This window comes from Sesamum indicum, linkage group LG9 (genome assembly GCF_026168435.1).
Source record: "Sesamum indicum cultivar Baizhima isolate 11 linkage group LG9, ASM2616843v1, whole genome shotgun sequence".
In the NCBI taxonomy this organism is placed as follows: domain Eukaryota; kingdom Viridiplantae; phylum Streptophyta; class Magnoliopsida; order Lamiales; family Pedaliaceae; genus Sesamum; species Sesamum indicum.
In genome coordinates, this window is record NC_142665.1 from 25,884,536 (window position 1) to 25,899,251 (window position 14,716).

Here is a 14,716-nt window from a genome sequence, read left to right on the forward strand (position 1 = left end):
GTTTTTTAGTTCTGGTGCAGATGTGTTTGGTACCAGTTTTAGGCTGGAGGCGACTTTCAATGTGTAAAGTGGTGGACATGGTCGTCATCGCACCTAACGTTCCACCAGGTTTTTGGTTTTTTATACTCTTGCACTCTACTATTACTTTTACTCTATCTTGCTCTCAATGAGCTTTTCATATAATTTTGGTTACTTCATGTTCAAAATGCATTAAATCTTAATATCAATGAATATTCGTAGGATCCAATTTATTGATGGAAGTCACTAATAAATTTGTTTTGCTCAAAATCTTACAATTTTGTTTTGAAAAAGTATGTGGTTAGGAAAATTAAGTGTAAGGCTTATGTTGTACAAATTTTTCATCTCATTCAATTCCGGATGTTAATAACACATGCATCATCACAATATATGACAAAATCTATTCCACTATGGTTCTTACAGTTTAGCCAATTTAATGTTCTTCAAGTCGATCATGGTCATGGGGTCGACCTTCCTCCAGTACTTTGAAATTTGTGAATAACAAATACAAGGTTAGAGGAGTCAGGGTCGTCTTGGCATGACACTCTGATGTCCAAATGAGCTAATTATTCTAATAAAGAGGTCTAACAAGATAATAAAAGGTCTAATATTTATAAAATTGCATACCCACAAATACAAATGAATAGTGGTTGAAGTATTTATAGGATTTGGCCCAATCATACAACCACACTTGGGCTTCCCCATTCCTTGCTAGGCCTAGGCTTTTATACCTGTTATTATGTTTTTGGATTGGGTAGGCACTTGGGCCAAGCCTTTACTTATTAGTCCATATCATCCACCCCTAGTTATCTAGTCAAATATTGGTTGATTGGATAAGTAAATCTCCACCGTCAGATTTCTTGTACTCCAGCGTCCCTAGCAGTTCGATTGTCAAACCTTATCTCCCCCTCCAAAACAAGAACAGAAAAAAGATATTATAAAAGATAGTGTAAAATAGAATATTTATATATTTGCAATAGCCAGTCTTGGAAAGTTTTATTATATACGCCAGATTACGTTTTTGTCCAATTGGTGTTTATAGACTTGGCCCAATGACATAAACCCGGGGTCCTGAGTCCAGTTTGAACTTTTATTCCATAGTAAAATTCGGCCCAACACGTAAATACCGCTTTTTCCCTCTTACTTAATAGAATTGCAGCCAAGAACTGGAGGGGACCCCTTGATATAATTACGTGCTACTAGCCCTAGAACGGAGTTCAGAGTGTATGCAATGGGGAAGAAGAAAGGAGGAGAAACCCATACGCCCAGCGAACAAAGGGAAGGGCACAATTTGCTCGGCTCACCGACTTTCGAGCATCTGGAGAACGGACGGTACAAATGTGTCGAAACGGGCCACGAGCTGCCGGCTCACGCCAGAGACTCTTACGCTGAGTCCAAGCACTGTCGCCTGGGCCTCATCGACTCTGCCCTGGCCGGCAAAAAGCCTCCTCTCAACATGTTCCGACAGGACCCTGCTTCACGGTAATTTCTTTTCTTTGTTTTAGGTTTTTTTGTGGAGAGGGTGTATGTTGGATTTTGGCCGAGGAAAGTGGAAAGGTAAAGCTTTGAGGATCAAATTGTATTGTTTTCACTGTGAACTAATATGCGTCAATATTGAGTAACTAGTAACTTTTTTCTTTTCGTGGTTGTTTCTACACCTTAGTGAAAAATATGTCTTCACCAAACTCTCAGGTCTTGATTGTTTTATGTTGCAGTTCGAAGTTAATATGCAGATTAACGGGAGTTACGATCAATAAGACGGAGGAGCATATATGGAAGCATATAAATGGGAAGCGCTTTCTCAACATGTTAGGTTTGTGTTATAGTAAAATTCCCTTGGAACATTGTGAATTAGATTTTTTTTTTATCAAGAATATGATAGGTTTGCTAGTTGGATGTCTTTAAGTTCAGATGTGTATTGATAATATAAACAGATAAAATGGAGGCTGAAAAAGAAATGCCGAATGGGACAATGGAAAAGCAGGATAAGGGAAAAGAGAAGAAGAAAAAGAAGAAGAACGAAGATGGTGGTTTGAAGAAGAAGATAGAGAAAGAGGAAGAACATGTTGATGAGATTATCAATGAAGTAAGAGATTCTACAGGCAAGAGTAGTGATTCCGAAACTGAAGCTGACTTTTGGATGCCTCCTGTTGGGGAACGCTGGGACCATGATGATGGGGGTGATAGATGGGGCTCTGGTTCTGAGTCAGGACCAGAGAGTGATGATGCTGGTGAAGAAGGTATCCTTTTCTGTTTAGGACATATCTTAATTATGTCAAAAGCATTTGCAGTAGGTTAAGTAGTTCTTTACTAATTGTTATCCCGCAAATTTCTTAAATTGAGAGGTCAGATTAATTGGAAGTGCATTTTATGGAAATACATAAAAGAACACTGATGCTAGAGAAATTTGAAGCTTAGGTGACATAGTATGCTTTGACCAATGCCATTACTGGAAACTCTTGATATTGTATATTGCAAAAAGTTCTTTCTATACGATTTGGCTTCTTACTTAATTTTCAAACTGTAATCAATGTAGTTGATGGGGCTAATGCAATAATCAAATTTTGTCGTTTCTCAGTGCTGAATTCCATCAACGAATAGCATCATGTAAAAGGTTTACACCACGTTTGAAAGAGCCAATACAGTCCTGCATCTTAAAATTTGTATTTGTTTGTCCATCCAAAATTAATTCTTCACTAGTAGGTCTAATTCTACAATCTGATAGTTGCAAGACGTGAGCTTACTAGATTCGATTATTCAGGAAAGCATAATGTTTGTCAAATTGATTTGATTCTTTAGTTTACTATAAACTTTGTAGGCTTCAATTCTGGCTTGTAATTACATTTTTTTTGTACCAGATTTGGGAGCTGAAGAAACAAAACATGAAGCTGGGGAGCTATCAAGAAGGTATGTTTAGTTGTTTAATAACTTTTTAACACCTTCAACTGTAGCCTTAGGTGATAACTGGAACAGAGAAGTGGCTTCTCAAGGGCAGGGGCACCTAGAATACTGTCTTTGAATTTCAATGTCTATGTAATTAGAGCATGAAATAACTCCACTCTGTTTCTCTTCTGAGCATTTTACTGTTTTTCATAACATGCAGGACAAAGCGAATGTCCCTAGAAATTGGACCTAGTAGCTTTGCCTCGAGGAAGAAGAAAAAGAAGACCAATGTTGCGTGAAAAGTATAGCACCCGAGATCCAAACCCAGTGCAGATGCATCAAACCCTGTTTTAGTTGCAAAATATGCACATCTCAACATCATAGTGTATACACTGGAAGACAAGGGTGACTCCTAATCCATGTAAGACAGAGCGAAGGAGTTTTGAATGTTCATTTTCTTAAGAAAAATATATTTTTGTCTGCTAAATGCAATTTAATATATGAAACGTATTAAAGTTTGCTTTTTTTCTGAAGTAAATTTTATTTATTAATGAGTGGTACTCGTGGATGAATGCTGCGTTTTTATCTTCTTTTGTAATTAGGATAGCTTCCATCATGTTGACCAAATTTTCATAGTGAAGTCCTGTCTGGATATTCTGCGTCGAGGGGTAGCAATTTGTTTAGCGCTTGCAATTAGCACGGATTCGAAGATGTCTCACTTGTACCACTGGGGTATTTTGTTTCTGTGTTTTTGCTCTTTTTAATTTATCTTCTAATTCTTTTCCGAGGGTTGGGAAAATTTTCATATCTGTACACATAATAATACTATAAAGGGTTTTTAATTATCATGTTGAATTTACTGATTGATAATGTCTGTCATAATACTTAAGTGGAAAGCGGACGGAAAGTTAGAGACGGGAGAAAGGATTCAGTGTGCTAGCCTCACAAATTAATTTGCTTGCCATTATCATTATTTGCGAAGAAGGGGAAACATGTATTGGAGAAATCATTGCTCTTTTTCTTCAATCTCAGGATGAAGCATTGCAACTACAAATAAGGTGAAGAGGAGGACATTCTTGTGCAATCTAAAGTCATAATTCATCTACATATCTCCTGATTTAGGAACGCTCGAGTACCACCAATGCCAAAATAGCAATCACCAAGCTCTTCAATCACGAATTCTCATTCAGTATCTCCAGTTCCAAAATAACGATCACCAAACTCGCCCATGCCTGGTAGTACGTGCAGCTCTTTGTTGAGCGTCGTGTCTATCTCCGATGTCACGATCTTGAGTCTTGGAAATTTCTTACAGACTGCATGTATTCCTTGTGGAGACTGCATAATCGGATCATGGGTATATATATATTAGAAAGATTATGTGTAGAGCTCTTTCAGATCAAAAGAGCGACAAAATGTGTATATTTCGTTAACCCACAGCAATGAGGTTGAGGAAAATTATGTTGGATTCTGGAACACCCTTGCTGAGCAGCACAGAGATTGCTTTGACGGCAGAATTTCCTGATCATTGTACAAGAATTTATGGGACAAGGATCGTTATTGGACGCGGTTAATTTGAGACCCGGTTAATGGCATACCTGATGCGAGAACAGGATCCAGCAATAACACATGGCGACTTGCAATATCTGATGGTAGCTTTTCATAGATTAACTGCACCGATTGTTGCGGCAATGAAGAATGGAAAAGTACAGGTGATAATTGTGAGATGAGTGAGAAATTATTACCTGACGACCATGTTTACCCTCTCCGTGGATTAGGATTTTGCCAATTTTGATGCCTTTGCAACACGCTCTCAGCGCATTCTCCATACTCTCCCCACTTGTGCCAAAAAACTCCGAACATCAGCGATATGAACAATAATAAGCATCTTTACAATGATTACGAATACACTGATGTTTCAAGTTTTTCCACATTTCTTTTGGGGGGAAAAAAGTGTTTTTTATACTTGCTTTAACTAATGCAGAGATTATTACCTTCTAATGACTGAGACGCCACACAATCTTTTGCAGAAAACGACTCCGCAGTATATGGATCCTGCAGGTTGATGAAGAAGAAGGTCAAGTATTTTTGGCAACATTGAGAATCTCAAAAATATTATCGAAGTCTTTGGGTAGGGGAAGGCAGCGTCAGCTAAATCATGATTCCTGAAGCCTAAAAGAAAATGATTGTAGCAATCTGGCTATGATTTGCTTGGATAATCGTAAGGAATAATCACATCAGTAAGTTACCTGTTGGAGTAGTGATCTGTTTCTCAGTAAATGGAAGGTGGCCAAGACCATGTTCCACCACCTAGAAAACAAATGAAAACCATGTTTTATTACCTACATATGCATATAAGACTATGTTAATATAAAGTAAACTGATGTACCAAGCGAATAAGCCGATCTGCATAGAAAACAAAATCATGCTTAGTTGTTTTTGCATCCCTTACAAGTGTGTGCATCCCTCGTATCTACACAAAAGGTTTTATTTCATCACTTAACTTTTTGTTCTTTTTCAAACACCCAATCCAACTAAAAGATCCAAATAAAAGTGAAAATACCTGGAATGTCGATTGTATAACGAAAATATTAGGATATATCTTGCAGAGATCATGTTGACCAAGCTTTGTACGAATATGCTGTACTATCAAGTCAATTGCGACGTCATTATCTGCTCCTCGAGGAATTATAATATCAGCATATTTCTTTGTTGGAAGTATAAATTCCTCGAAACTTGGCTTTACAAACTTAGCATACTGCAAAGACACTGTACTCGTTAGCTCTGAGGGAAACATTTACATCACAGGAACTGAATATAGTGGCAGATGGAGATAACTAGGGAGGAGGAATTCTTTCCATGCAGTAAATATTTGAAAGTGGGAGATGCTAGAGGAAAAAAAGATTATATTCCAGACAAGTTGTCAACCTACCTACAATAGCATGCAACAGAACAAAGTTAGTGTAGTACTCAAATCCCTTCCATCAAAGAGAACCAAGTCTGCGTGGTATTCAAATCTTTTCTCAACTCATTACCTCCTTATATTATTGTGCAGTTTGGCGATCAAGAAACTTGTGCTATCCCAAACTTTATTTAACTATGCTGACCTAGATACTAAATTCCTAGTAGGGGATAGTAGCAAAATGATTCAACAAAAGCATTATGCTACTGACTTGATCAAGGACATTCTCCACATTTCTGCCCCTCTCAACAGTATCACGCTGTATCCTCCTAGCAAGACGCACATCAGAGTCTGCACTGGTAAAATTTTAGCGATGGTTATAGAGCAACAGAAACTGCAAATCACTTGCTATTTCATTCCAAGGAATAAACATTCAAAAAAGTTCGGTTTTTTATATTTAATTATGTTGACATCATATGGAAATCAAAGTTATTGGGAAAATAATCTTCAAACTTTAAAATCACCAGGTTATCATCATTTCTCTTCAAATTACTGGAACATTTATTTCTGATATTGCTTGAGGATAGAAACTAACTGGACGCATCAACAAGAAACAGGATGGCTAAAATTCATATTAGAAAAGAACAAATTAAGATCTTTAGTTTTTTTTCTTTTATAGAAGAAAATGATAATCCACATGTCCTTTGAAAGGGAACTGATACATTTAGCAACAGCTACATCCGGTACGGTTTAATGATAACGGAGCAAAGCTCAAAGCGAAGAACCTGTATCAACAAAGATCTTCATGTTCATTAGGTCACGTACACGAGAATCATGAAGAACAAGGATCCCTTCCAAAATTATGACATCCGACGGGTTCACCTAAGAATTCCAACAACTTTGATTATGTGATGTTCAGTCCTAAATCAGCATTACATAGACTTGGATGCATGTCTCTGTGTCTACTTAGTGAAAAATCTGCAGTTCCATCCTTATGGTGGAGGATTATCATACAGTAACCTTGTGCAAGTAGGAAATGTTATAAACAGTACTTGATGCTCAAGATAAGATTTCACGTAATAAAACTTGAAACTACAGCCATGTCATTTTTCTCACAAAATATAAGAGGCAATCAGATTCTGGTTTATTAGAACAGGAATATGCAATGGCATGCCTCTGAAAGAAACAAGAATGTAGTACAGGTGTGCTTTTCTGGTTGTTCAAATTACTTGAAGATCACTTGGTATTTAAATAAGAAAGATTCCAACTAAAGAACCGTTAGTAAAGTACCATGCGTGCAGGTTCAATGCTTTTGTGGGTCTTGAAATCATAATTTGGAATGCTAACAGCTTTCCCATGTCGTAATTTCGCCATGCATGAAAGCAGAAGCTCTGTATCAAAGGCTTCTGAAGAGCATGAATGCTCCATGGAGCTATGATTAGTATTGTAATGAAATGCAGACATCACTAATATAATTATACGCCTACATTGACAAGCCCAGAATGTGCTTACCTGGATGGTCAAAGTTGTACTCGCTCACTTTTTGTAACTGTTCATCATTCAGGGAGCGATAAAATGCATCCTAAGAATCACACACCATGTGGCCATTATATTTTCTTCAGTGTATAACCAACAAGCTTTCTTTCAAAACAAAATGAGAATACAGTGCTATTATCTTGAATGTAAATGGGTCAGTGAAATCAGTAAATATTGGGGGTTGAGATGTCGATGATCACTAGGAACCATTTTCTGCTCCTCCTACTTCTGCAGACCACCTAGATTTCTAATGTAATAAAAACAATGACAAATTTCTAAACCATGAACCAAAGTTCCTGCAGTAAAGGAACTGCCAGAGTTGATCACATAGTACTGTTTGTATCAGGCTGTCAGCCAGACAATACTGTTGGACAATGTACTTCATTTCTTCAGAAGGTGAGCAAGTTACACCATACGCGCAAAACATCACACCCGCGTACATGAGAATACAATATTATATATACATTGTGTGATTCTGTGTAACCCGAAAATTTAAAGAAATGCAAAGAATGGCATATTAGCTCCACGGACAATGAAATGCTAAACTTCTGCTTCCCCACATTTAGAGTCTGTTCAGTATCTTCAGATGGAACTTTTATGCTTCCACAAAGAGGCGCATATGTGGCTTTGATATTAACCAGTTTCACATTGAAAACACCATCACAATCATTTAGGAGACAAAAAGAAAGTACTTAACGACATCATTGATCATTTCTGACCTGCAATATGTGCAGCAACAGGGCAGATAGATCAAACTAGCTCAAGCAAATAATCTCAAATTATATTCGACATCTCATGATGATAATTCTCATTTCTAGTAAACTTTCGGAAAACCAATAAAATGTAAAGAAGAAACAAAAGCAGTTACTTGATTGACGAGAACAACCCGTTGATCATGGAGCTGCGCGATAATCATATTGCAAACGGTGGTTTTGCCTGATGCAGTCCCACCGGCAACACCTTCAATTTAACGAGAACTCCAAATAATACTACTACCAGTTATGTACGTACAACAAAGTTTATAATTAACGAAACATTATTCAACCTATATAACACATGAGAAGGATGAATTGAGCAGAATTTACCAATTATAAACGGAAGCTTGAGAGGATTTCGCTCAGAGCTGCCATCTGATCCGGGGGAGAAGTGATTCTCATGGCTGTTTTTCAGCGCAGCAACCATTTCAGAATCCATAATCGGAGCTTGAACTTGAAATTCTCAGAGAAAAATCTCGCACACTATCCAGAAACGGCGATGGCGCGAAGTTCAAATCATTCGCACAATCCACAAACAGAATTAATTCATTATATTCTTGTGTTCTCAATGCTGCTCATCAGTCGGAATCGAAGGCGATCGGATGTTGAGAAGAATGAGCAGAATTGTATTTTAATTCTCTCTGCAGGTGGTAAATAATTGTTTCCAGTTGTTGTTAAAAGAAGGATTAGCGGGAAAATCGCGTTTATACACACGTGCCTCTTACTTCGATTCTTGGGCTCCATAATGGGCCTATCTGCGACTAATCGCCTCAAGCCCAAAAATCCTCTTAACGGACACCCATTATTTCGGTTTCCCATTTCTTTTCAACGTAAATTACAACTAATCTTTTTTTATATTTATTAAAATTATAAGTATTTCATCATTATTTAAAAAATTATAAATACTTTAAAAATTAATAGATAACAAATACCCATACAATGTGAATTATCACGAAACAGTTTTCATTAGACGAATGTTAATTTTAAAAAATTATTTATAATTTTTTAAATAATAGGAAGGTAACTATAATTATAACAAATCTCATAAATTATTCTAATTACCCTTCTGTTTATGCACTGATTACGCGGTTTCATAGAAAGCACAAAACTATGAAATCACAACAATAACTGTGACTAGAGAAAGTTCTCAATAAGATTATTTTGCACAGATTTCTCTCAACCTCTGAACGAACCTCAACAAATTCTGTTGAATGAAATTTCTGTGGAATACAAAAAGGAAGGAGTTGGTTTATACTGAGACAATGAAAAATCAAAATGTTACAGATCCCGAATATCTAACGATATCATCAAGACTCAAGAAGAGAGAAGCCATATAACTTTCCACCCAGTAACTAGTAGATAGAAACAGAAAACTATGTACTAATGAAGTGAGGAGATTTACAACACGGAAATATTATCCCATAGATTTTTTCTTGCAATTAAAACTCTTTCTTCATTTGCGGAGAGAGCATCAGCACTAGGTTCCACCTCCGACGTCCATTTGTCCCACTTTAAGGAAGCCAAGAATTTGCGTACATGATTTATAACATAAGGTTTGTCTCTGATGATCACAAAACCTTCGGGTCGTAGCATCCGGTCCATTTCGATCAATAGATCCTCCGAGCTACAACCTCTCTCCTCTATCTGTGAGAAGACTGACCAGGCATGAACCAAATCATAGGTGCGTGGGTAAGTTGAAAATGATTCACACCTGCAAATACAATATTGATTGTTAGACTGCCAACAATGGGGGCCTCATACCATGCTAAATTAATTATTTGGAATAAGCAAGTCAAGTCTCTTAAAGCAAACTTGGAAGAAAGTATGAGAGTGATTTTAGTAATAAATCAATAAAGATGAGTAGACAAGGAAATCCAGATCACTTGTAACTTATAAGTTATAAGAGACAGAAATGGTGACCCAAGTAATACAGTGCACGTGCGCATGGCAAACTTGCACAAGAATGTCGAGAAAGGGGCTAATATGAAGGCTATACAAAGGTTTCTGAAAACAAACGCATACCAGTCATGAACTGTTCCAATTAAGCCTCGATCATAGATAATCTTCAATCTGGCCGACGCATTAACTGGAGCAACATTCATCACCCAAATATCCTTGTCTTTTAGAGCAGCAGCAAAACCTCCAAGGTTTGAGTTCATATCCATGACATTTCTGAATGAGTCCCGCTGTATGACAGATTTCATCTGCTTCCAATACTCAGCCACTCTGTAATGCCATACATTCTGCATCACATACACATATAAATAAGTTGATGTATAGGTTGAGGCCAAAATAGAAAGGTACAAGTTCCCATGTGAAAAATTGCATGACAGGAGCACAGCAGATAGTTAAGAGCCTTACCGTGTCTTTAAGAAATTCCTCAACACTTACACCAATTTCTCCCAGGCGTGGTGGAGCAGTTGTAAGCCTCTTTGGCCAGGGTTCTAGTCCACTCCCCTTCTCACGATGCATTTCTGTCATCCCAAAAGAGGGGCACATAAATTGTAAAATAAAGAAAGGAAATATCAGATTATCCATGGAATAAATCACCACCAATTACAAAGACAAATTTAAATTTTTCAAAAGTATTGGAAAAGAAATTATTTGACATAAGAAGAAAAATTTAACCATTTGTAATGATGTTGAAATGAAGTATGAATAACAGAACTGTGAAAAGGCATGAAATTGGTTGGCAGACTGACCAGCTAGCTTCCTATAATCTATCTGAAAACCCAGAAGAGGCACTAGATGTAATACACATAATAAAATTCCAAGTTCAACTATCAAGGACAAACCCATGTATGCAGCTATTTTTGATGCATCTCTCTCCTAAAATTTGTAAAAAGTTCCAATAAAGCATCAAATTATAGCAGCATATATAAAATTTTCTTCTTAGGAAAAGAATACCATGATTATTGGTTTCTACTGCAAAAATTCATAGAGGGAAACTTGAGAAAAATACGTGTTCCATTTTGAGGTAAATTATAAGAAAATAATTATTCAATACATATGCTACCTTCTTAAGGTTAAGATATAGATTATTAGACACTACAAAATACATACTTGTCGAATATGGGGTGATGCATGCCTTCATAGGTACATTCCATGCTGCATCTGGATCATCATTAGAACTACAGAGACGTGGGAGAGTTCCCGGAGTCCTTTTCATATAGCAACTATTACTTAATGGCTTAGCCCATATCACTGTTTGATCTCTCCTTGCAGCAACTCTCCAGCACATTCTTCTCAGAAGGTCATACATAGAACTCCAAATTCTTCGATTTTCCGGGTCATGTGCATAAGCTTCTGGCGATGAATAGACAAAATAGCCTCCGGGTCTCAGCAATCTGTCCAATTCTAACAAAAGGATGCCATCTCTCTGAAGCCAATCAATCCGGCAACGGGAACAATGAGCCAATTCAAAAGATCTGCTCGGATATGGTAGTCTTCTGGTGCCCAAAACACCTAAAGTAGCTGGGATCCCTCTTTCTAGGGCAAATTGTATTTGGTTCTCATGAACATCATTAGGAGCTAGAGACATGGCTATGATGTTAAGGGGGAGGAGATACGCTCCAAAACTTGCAACCCCACAGCCCACATCAAGAACATTCCGGATATGGCCACCATTATTGAGTCTTTCGCCAGGAAACTTAAGCATCTATTGAAATAAAACAAATATGTATATATGAAAAGCCTAACAGTAAACCACATGAATGAAAGCTTAAGGTAAAAGGCTATTCAACGCACCCCGGCAATAGCTGCAATGTATTTGTCAGCTCCATCATGGAAATGAGTTCCACCACCTGGAAACTTTATCTTCTCACCATCCACAATCATCCAATTCTGATCTGATTTCTCCTTTGCAAGATGTGTATGTGGTATGTTTGCCTTCCAAACTTGGTCCCTACTAGCGGGCCATCTAATTGGGATCTGGACTTCTAACAGCAAATTCCATTGGAATCAAAACTAACAAGGTGAAATGACAATAAGTATATCACAAAAAATTGCATGCATCACTAGAACAAGGGCCCAGCAAAATCATTTAAAGATGTCCAAATCTTATTCCATATAAAGTGAAATCACTATCCTGTAAAAGTTCTTAAAGCAACCGAAAATATAGTTCACCTGTTCCATCGCAAATAATTCAAAACTCCAACTATCCGAATTTCCATTGGCTGATTCAAAGCTTCACGAACAAATTTCGGAAGAAAACAAATCAGATAAATTAACAAACCTTGTAGCCAATGGGAGGAGGTATAAGGCAATTGTAGCGGCGCTCTGGGAGCGGACAATGCCTTTCATAGTGCTCCATTAAGCTCATGTTAAGCTTCAGTTTCATTTGATATATCAAATTCCTATCCAGACACGGAATCAACTCCGAATATCTCAAATCACAAATCTGCGAAGAAGGGGGGACAAGCGAAAGAAAATGTAACTGTCACTTAAACTCGTACACCAAAATGGCGTCGTACAACCATACGCACCACTAAATTAACATTGACGTGTAAGCTCAAAAGTAAACTTCAATTCCTCCAACAAATTACTTACCGGAATGGTTTTTGGAACTTCGGGATTGTGCTCGTCGTCCTCGAAAACATCATCAAAATCCCTTTTCATAACAAATCTTCCGGTGACGGGGTCAACGCCGTCTTCGAACGAATCGTCCCCACGTGGCAAACCAGTGGAAAACAGCGAGCCATTGTACAAACAAACCAATCCCAGCAACAGTAATAACCCGATGAAGACATACTTGCGCAGTCTAGGCGAGCGAAACACATCACCCTTTAGCTTCATCTTTTTGTCAGAAAACCAAAAGAAAAAAATGAAAAACGGAATTCCGCTGGATTCTGCAGATATTATTGAGAAGCTAAAACCCTAACCCCGGATCCATTGCCGTAGAATGAAGCAAGTGAATTATTCATTTAATTATTTTATTTGTGAGGCTTTTCTTGGGGGCGGAGACATGTATATAGACACATAGATGTCTCGTCCCTTTCCTATGTATGGGGAGAACAATATTGAATGGAGTATATACTAGCTTTTTGGGTTACGACGAGACGACGGCGTTGAACGCCGCCGTTTTCGGGCCTTGTATCTGAAAACAAGCTTGCTGCTTGCTTGCTTGCTCTCTCTGTGAGTGTGATTGTGTGTGTGTTGGTTTCTGCGCTTTTTCTCCGGAGAGAATGTTAAATTGTGGCTAGCCTATACAGATCCCGTGGGGGTGGGAGGATTTTATTGGTTGAACTGGTTGCAGCATCCAATGATTTTGGGGTTTGCCCGGGGGCTCCAAAGTTCATTGCCGAAACTACCCTTGTGCGCTGCGTTTCTCTCAGTTTGGTGCACTGCACTGTATTGAGGTTGTGCAGGCAGTTTTGCAGATTAAAATGACATTATCTCTGTTAGGTTCCAAATGAAGAAAACAGAAAATACAGCACCATTTTCCAACTCTAAATTTTAATTTTTTATTAATTTGACAAACCTAATAGGAAATTCTAGCCAATAAGGTTTTAGTTGGTGCTACACCTAATCAACATCTGAATATTCATTTCTTTTAATAGTAATTATTATTTGCATCTTGATTTTTTATATTTTTAATTATTAAATAGTGATATGTACCGGACTTGACTATAAAAAACGAATCATAGTGTAAAATAAATAAAAAGTAAACGGGGGTGAATTGAGTGGTTGCTAATACGAGTAGTTGTATTATTATTATTTTCCTTTTGTGTGCCAATAAATTTTCCACGGTATAAAAAGGCTATAATTCTGATAGATATAAGTGGAAAATATGTTTTGGTGAGACAGAGATGGAGGGTTGGGTTGCTTTAACCGGTTTTATCCAATTGAGAAGGGGTGAGGGCCCGGTCACCCTGTTTATTCCTAAGTCGTGTCTGTTTAGGGGTCACGCTTCTTGCACTTTATTTGGTTGAGCCAGCTGGGTTCAAACTCTTTTGTAGGTGGAACAAAAATTGCCTCTACCAATAAAAGGGGCCATGCCATCTGCTTTTGGTTTTATTATCTGAAATGGGAAAGTCGTGTGAGCCTGAACTTGAAACCACGATTTCTTAATTCCACACATTAACATAAAATGCAATCACTTTTGTTCCTTACTTAAATAGTTGAGGCTTTAAATTTCTAGAGTTGTGAGATACTAATTTCAAGTTTTACTAAAAATATGAGTGCTCTTCTATTTTTATGATGTTATTTTGTTTTTGATCTGATGCATTAATTGAATGAAAAGCACGTTATTAATCTGATTTTATGGCCCACATTGCATTATATGCGCGTTATTATGTGGTTATGATTTTTAATTAAGTGTACATGATTAAATAAATATTAGAAAAATTTGAAAAAATTATGTGAACTTAACTTTTTTCATTGAATCTTTATATAAAATCATAGCTATTGATAATTAAAATATTAAATTATTTAATTAATATATTAATAGAATTAATTATTAGGTTACAAATTTAAATTAAAAAATTATCATACTTGTATAAATTATTTTAAATTTTTAAAATTAAAAAAAAATTTACTCTCTAATTTTGTTTCTAACTAAATTTTACAAAAATTAATAAATTATATATACATATATGCATATATATTTATATCATAGATATGTAAT

General features: G+C 36.9%; 3 protein-coding genes across 7 annotated transcripts; 1 reads left to right on the forward strand and 2 right to left on the reverse strand.

Annotated features, from left to right (window-relative positions):
* The first annotated feature begins 1,175 nt into the window (after window positions 1–1,175).
* Window positions 1,176–5,245, forward strand: LOC105179864 (Surfeit locus protein 2 (SURF2)). Of its 3 annotated transcripts, XR_016067527.1 has the most exons (8): window positions 1,176–1,500; window positions 1,734–1,831; window positions 1,953–2,258; window positions 2,877–2,925; window positions 3,122–3,322; window positions 3,504–3,633; window positions 3,934–4,610; window positions 4,929–5,245. XR_016067527.1 is itself a non-coding variant. In XM_011103507.3 (5 exons), the coding sequence occupies exons 1-5, from the start codon at window positions 1,250–1,252 to the stop codon at window positions 3,198–3,200; spliced, it is 783 nt and encodes a 260-aa protein (XP_011101809.1). In that variant the 5' UTR covers window positions 1,176–1,249; the 3' UTR covers window positions 3,201–3,452. The 3 variants fall into 3 exon arrangements, 1 of the variants encoding a protein (XP_011101809.1); XR_849392.2 differs by lacking the exon at window positions 3,504–3,633; XM_011103507.3 differs by lacking the exons at window positions 3,504–3,633; window positions 3,934–4,610; window positions 4,929–5,245 and having other exon boundaries at window positions 3,122–3,452.
* On the reverse strand, window positions 4,078–8,789 carry LOC105179865 (uridine kinase-like protein 3). 3 transcript variants are annotated; one of them, XM_088885421.1, is made up of 14 exons: window positions 8,422–8,462; window positions 8,205–8,296; window positions 7,313–8,055; window positions 7,091–7,206; window positions 6,586–6,682; window positions 6,072–6,151; window positions 5,462–5,656; window positions 5,288–5,371; window positions 5,148–5,208; window positions 4,893–4,953; window positions 4,644–4,737; window positions 4,497–4,569; window positions 4,337–4,419; window positions 4,078–4,236 (listed from the first exon to the last, which is right to left on the reverse strand). In XM_088885421.1, exons 4-14 carry the CDS (start codon window positions 7,172–7,174, stop codon window positions 4,084–4,086), a joined length of 1,065 nt encoding a protein of 354 aa, XP_088741547.1. In that variant the 5' UTR covers window positions 7,175–7,206; window positions 7,313–8,055; window positions 8,205–8,296; window positions 8,422–8,462; the 3' UTR covers window positions 4,078–4,083. The 3 variants fall into 3 exon arrangements, with proteins under 3 accessions (XP_088741547.1, XP_088741545.1, XP_088741546.1); XM_088885419.1 differs by lacking the exon at window positions 5,288–5,371 and having other exon boundaries at window positions 7,313–7,382; window positions 8,422–8,778; XM_088885420.1 differs by lacking the exon at window positions 4,078–4,236 and having other exon boundaries at window positions 4,328–4,419; window positions 7,313–7,382; window positions 8,422–8,789.
* Window positions 8,790–9,275: 486 nt separating this feature from the next.
* Window positions 9,276–13,394, reverse strand: LOC105179866 (S-adenosyl-L-methionine-dependent methyltransferases superfamily protein). The gene is made up of 7 exons (XM_011103510.3): window positions 12,640–13,394; window positions 12,326–12,490; window positions 11,839–12,021; window positions 11,155–11,749; window positions 10,453–10,565; window positions 10,114–10,334; window positions 9,276–9,802 (listed from the first exon to the last, which is right to left on the reverse strand). Exons 1-7 carry the CDS (start codon window positions 12,883–12,885, stop codon window positions 9,490–9,492), a joined length of 1,836 nt encoding a protein of 611 aa, XP_011101812.1. The 5' UTR covers window positions 12,886–13,394; the 3' UTR covers window positions 9,276–9,489.
* Window positions 13,395–14,716: the final 1,322 nt, after the last annotated feature.

Excerpts from the sequence above, each read along its gene's own strand:
- LOC105179866 (XM_011103510.3), bottom strand. The coding sequence starts at position 12,885 with ATGAAGCTAAAGGGTGATGTGTTTCGCTCGCCTAGACTGCGCAAGTAT. Across the intron at positions 10,566-11,154 it reads CATCACCCCATATTCGACAA|AAATGCATCGTGAGAAGGGG; the intron begins GTATGTATTTTG and ends TTGGGATGACAG. Across the intron at positions 9,803-10,113 it reads ATTGGAACAGTTCATGACTG|GTGTGAATCATTTTCAACTT; the intron begins GTATGCGTTTGT and ends TTGTATTTGCAG.
- LOC105179864 (XM_011103507.3), top strand. The coding sequence starts at position 1,250 with ATGGGGAAGAAGAAAGGAGGAGAAACCCATACGCCCAGCGAACAAAGG. Across the intron at positions 1,501-1,733 it reads CGACAGGACCCTGCTTCACG|TTCGAAGTTAATATGCAGAT; the intron begins GTAATTTCTTTT and ends TTTATGTTGCAG. Across the intron at positions 2,926-3,121 it reads GCTGGGGAGCTATCAAGAAG|GACAAAGCGAATGTCCCTAG; the intron begins GTATGTTTAGTT and ends CATAACATGCAG.
- LOC105179865 (XM_088885419.1), bottom strand. The coding sequence starts at position 8,530 with ATGGATTCTGAAATGGTTGCTGCGCTGAAAAACAGCCATGAGAATCAC. Across the intron at positions 8,297-8,421 it reads CAAGCTTCCGTTTATAATTG|GTGTTGCCGGTGGGACTGCA; the intron begins GTAAATTCTGCT and ends GTTAAATTGAAG. Across the intron at positions 6,152-6,585 it reads GAAGATCTTTGTTGATACAG|ACTCTGATGTGCGTCTTGCT; the intron begins GTTCTTCGCTTT and ends TTACCAGTGCAG.